Below are 2,187 nucleotides of genomic sequence, written 5' to 3' on the forward strand. Positions count from 1 at the left end.
CCCCCGTCTGCTTCCGTACATCCGATGGATCCACATCGTAGAAGATGGGGAACACTTTCAGCCCGGCGGAATCCTTGCAGCGCATGATATGGAGCAGCTCGTTCAAGCACCAGCTGGAAGAAGCATAGTTCTTGGAGAGAACGACGATCGCCATCCGAGATTCTTCGATGGCTCGTACGAGCAAATGCGCGATCGACTCGCTTCTCTCCATCACGTTATCGTCGAACGTAGTGATCCCTCTGCGACGGAACTCCTTGCGAAAGTGGGAGAGAAATCTTCGGCGGACATCTTCACCCCGGAAGCTCGGGAAGACATCGTATCTCCAACGGCGGGGAGAAGAAGAAGCAGCCAGGTGAAGGGCTGGAGATATGGGTATCTCCGGTTCGGTTTCTTCGGATGTCTCAGCTGATGAGTGATCTGATGACGAGGAGGAGAAGGATTTCAACATCTTGATGGCGATGATGGTGATGATGATGATGGAGCCATTTGAGAAGGAAAAGAGAGGGTGGATCATCATCTTTCCAAGTTTCCGAATAGTCAAAATTTGGAGCACAAGCAAGCAATCTCGCACCCTCCGGCGCTCTTTTATAAGTCAAGGTGAGTTGAGAAGAAGCCGCAACGCAACTTCGTAGTAGTTTCAACGCAAATTCTTCGTTAGTAATATGAAAATTTCATTGAATAAACAAAGAATTATTTATTGTTCCAATTACATAAAAAAACTAAGCCATTCTAATTACTATTTTTGTGTTCTTTTTAATTTCCCATATGCATTTTCAAAAGTCTTAGAACTTTAGTATTATTATACTCCAAGATGGAACGTAAGGATCCCTTTACGATGGAACTCTTTGCGAACGGAAAGGAGAGAAATCTGCTGAAGGAAAGTGAGAGGGTAGAGTTAGGGTTTTTCGTCGTTTGGTATCTCGAGAATCCATGGGAAAGGGCTCTCTGCCATTGATATTCGTAGATCAAGAGGAGGGTTTGTGGATCCAACGATATACTTCACTCTCCATTTATTTGCATAAATGTCTAATAAAGGAGTTGATATTATCGTTTCTAATTTCCCATGTTGTAAATTTTTTCTAAATCTGTAAGCGGAAAAAGAATTTTTGTAAACATAAGATAAATATAAACTATTGTATAAGGCGCGTAGTTTTTATAGATGAAATGAAATTACAGTGGACCGACATATGGAAACATTACAGGAAGCCGCGAAGCAAATATTATCTTAGTTTCTGTGACAAAAATCGAGTACCAGTATTGACTTTTCATCACTGGTCAAAAACTAAAGAACGACGAAGGTGCGTTCCACCTTCTTTCCGTGTTCTCTTAAGGACATTCAATGGAGAATGTGCCCTGCAAATTTTGCTATTCAGACATCTCCGAAGATGATTTCTTCTTCTTCTTCTTCTTCTTCTTGGCATTCCATATACGATGTCTTTCCGAGCTTCAGTGGCGAAGATGTCCGAAGAACCTTTCTGTCCCACGTTCACGAAGAGTTCGAACGGAAAGGAATCTTTACGTTCAAGGACAATGGAATAGCGAGGAGTCGATCCATCGGCCCTGAACTTGAACGAGCCATCCGAGAGTCGAGGATTGCGATCGTCGTTCTCTCCAGGAACTACGCTTCCTCGAGCTGGTGCTTGAACGAGCTGCTTCAGATCATGGAGCAGAGGAGAAGCGCTGGGCAGACGGTCATGACAGTTTTCCACCAACTGGATCCATCTGATGTAAGGAAGCAGATCGGAGAATTCGGAAAGGCTTTCAAGAAAACTTGTGTCGGCAAATCATCGGAGGATAAGCAAAGATGGAAGAATGCTCTAACCGAGGTTTCCAACATAGCCGGAGAGCATTCAGAGAAATGGTACCTTGTGATCCGATTTTCACTCTTTCATCTTCTCTCCTTCATATTTTCATGTGGTGGTGTGCGTTTATGCCTTGCCGCGTTTATAATAGTCCTAGAAACACTCTTGTTCATGCGAGTTTGCCATTTTGCGTGTGTAGATTAGTTTCTCAGAACATTTGACTAAGGTTGTGTTGTGGTTTCTCCTTTGTAGGGATAGCGAAGCAGACATGATAAAAAAAATCGCCACTGATGTTTCGAAGCTGCTGAATTCTACACTTTCGAGAGATTTCGAAGACATAATCGGAATCGAATCTCATATGCAAAAGATGATTTCATTGCTGGGT

General features: G+C 43.2%; 2 protein-coding genes across 2 annotated transcripts; one reads left to right on the top strand and one right to left on the bottom strand.

Annotated features, from left to right (window-relative positions):
• Window positions 1-4: 4 nt before the first annotated feature.
• LOC109116504 (putative disease resistance protein At4g11170) lies at window positions 5-541 on the bottom strand (the record flags this gene model as incomplete). The annotated part of the gene is made up of 1 exon (XM_019202066.1): window positions 5-541. A coding segment is annotated over exon 1 (513 nt), but the record flags the coding sequence as incomplete, so codon positions are not given.
• A 645-nt stretch (window positions 542-1,186) lies between these two features.
• LOC104809167 (probable disease resistance protein RPP1) lies at window positions 1,187-2,180 on the top strand (the record flags this gene model as incomplete). Its single annotated transcript, XM_010535057.1, has 2 exons — window positions 1,187-1,861; window positions 2,055-2,180. Coding segments are annotated over exons 1-2 (641 nt in total), but the record flags the coding sequence as incomplete, so codon positions are not given.
• Between the last annotated feature and the right edge of the window lie 7 nt (window positions 2,181-2,187).

This window comes from Tarenaya hassleriana, unplaced genomic scaffold (genome assembly GCF_000463585.1).
Source record: "Tarenaya hassleriana unplaced genomic scaffold, ASM46358v1 Cleome1541, whole genome shotgun sequence".
Taxonomy (NCBI): Eukaryota; Viridiplantae; Streptophyta; class Magnoliopsida; order Brassicales; family Cleomaceae; genus Tarenaya; species Tarenaya hassleriana.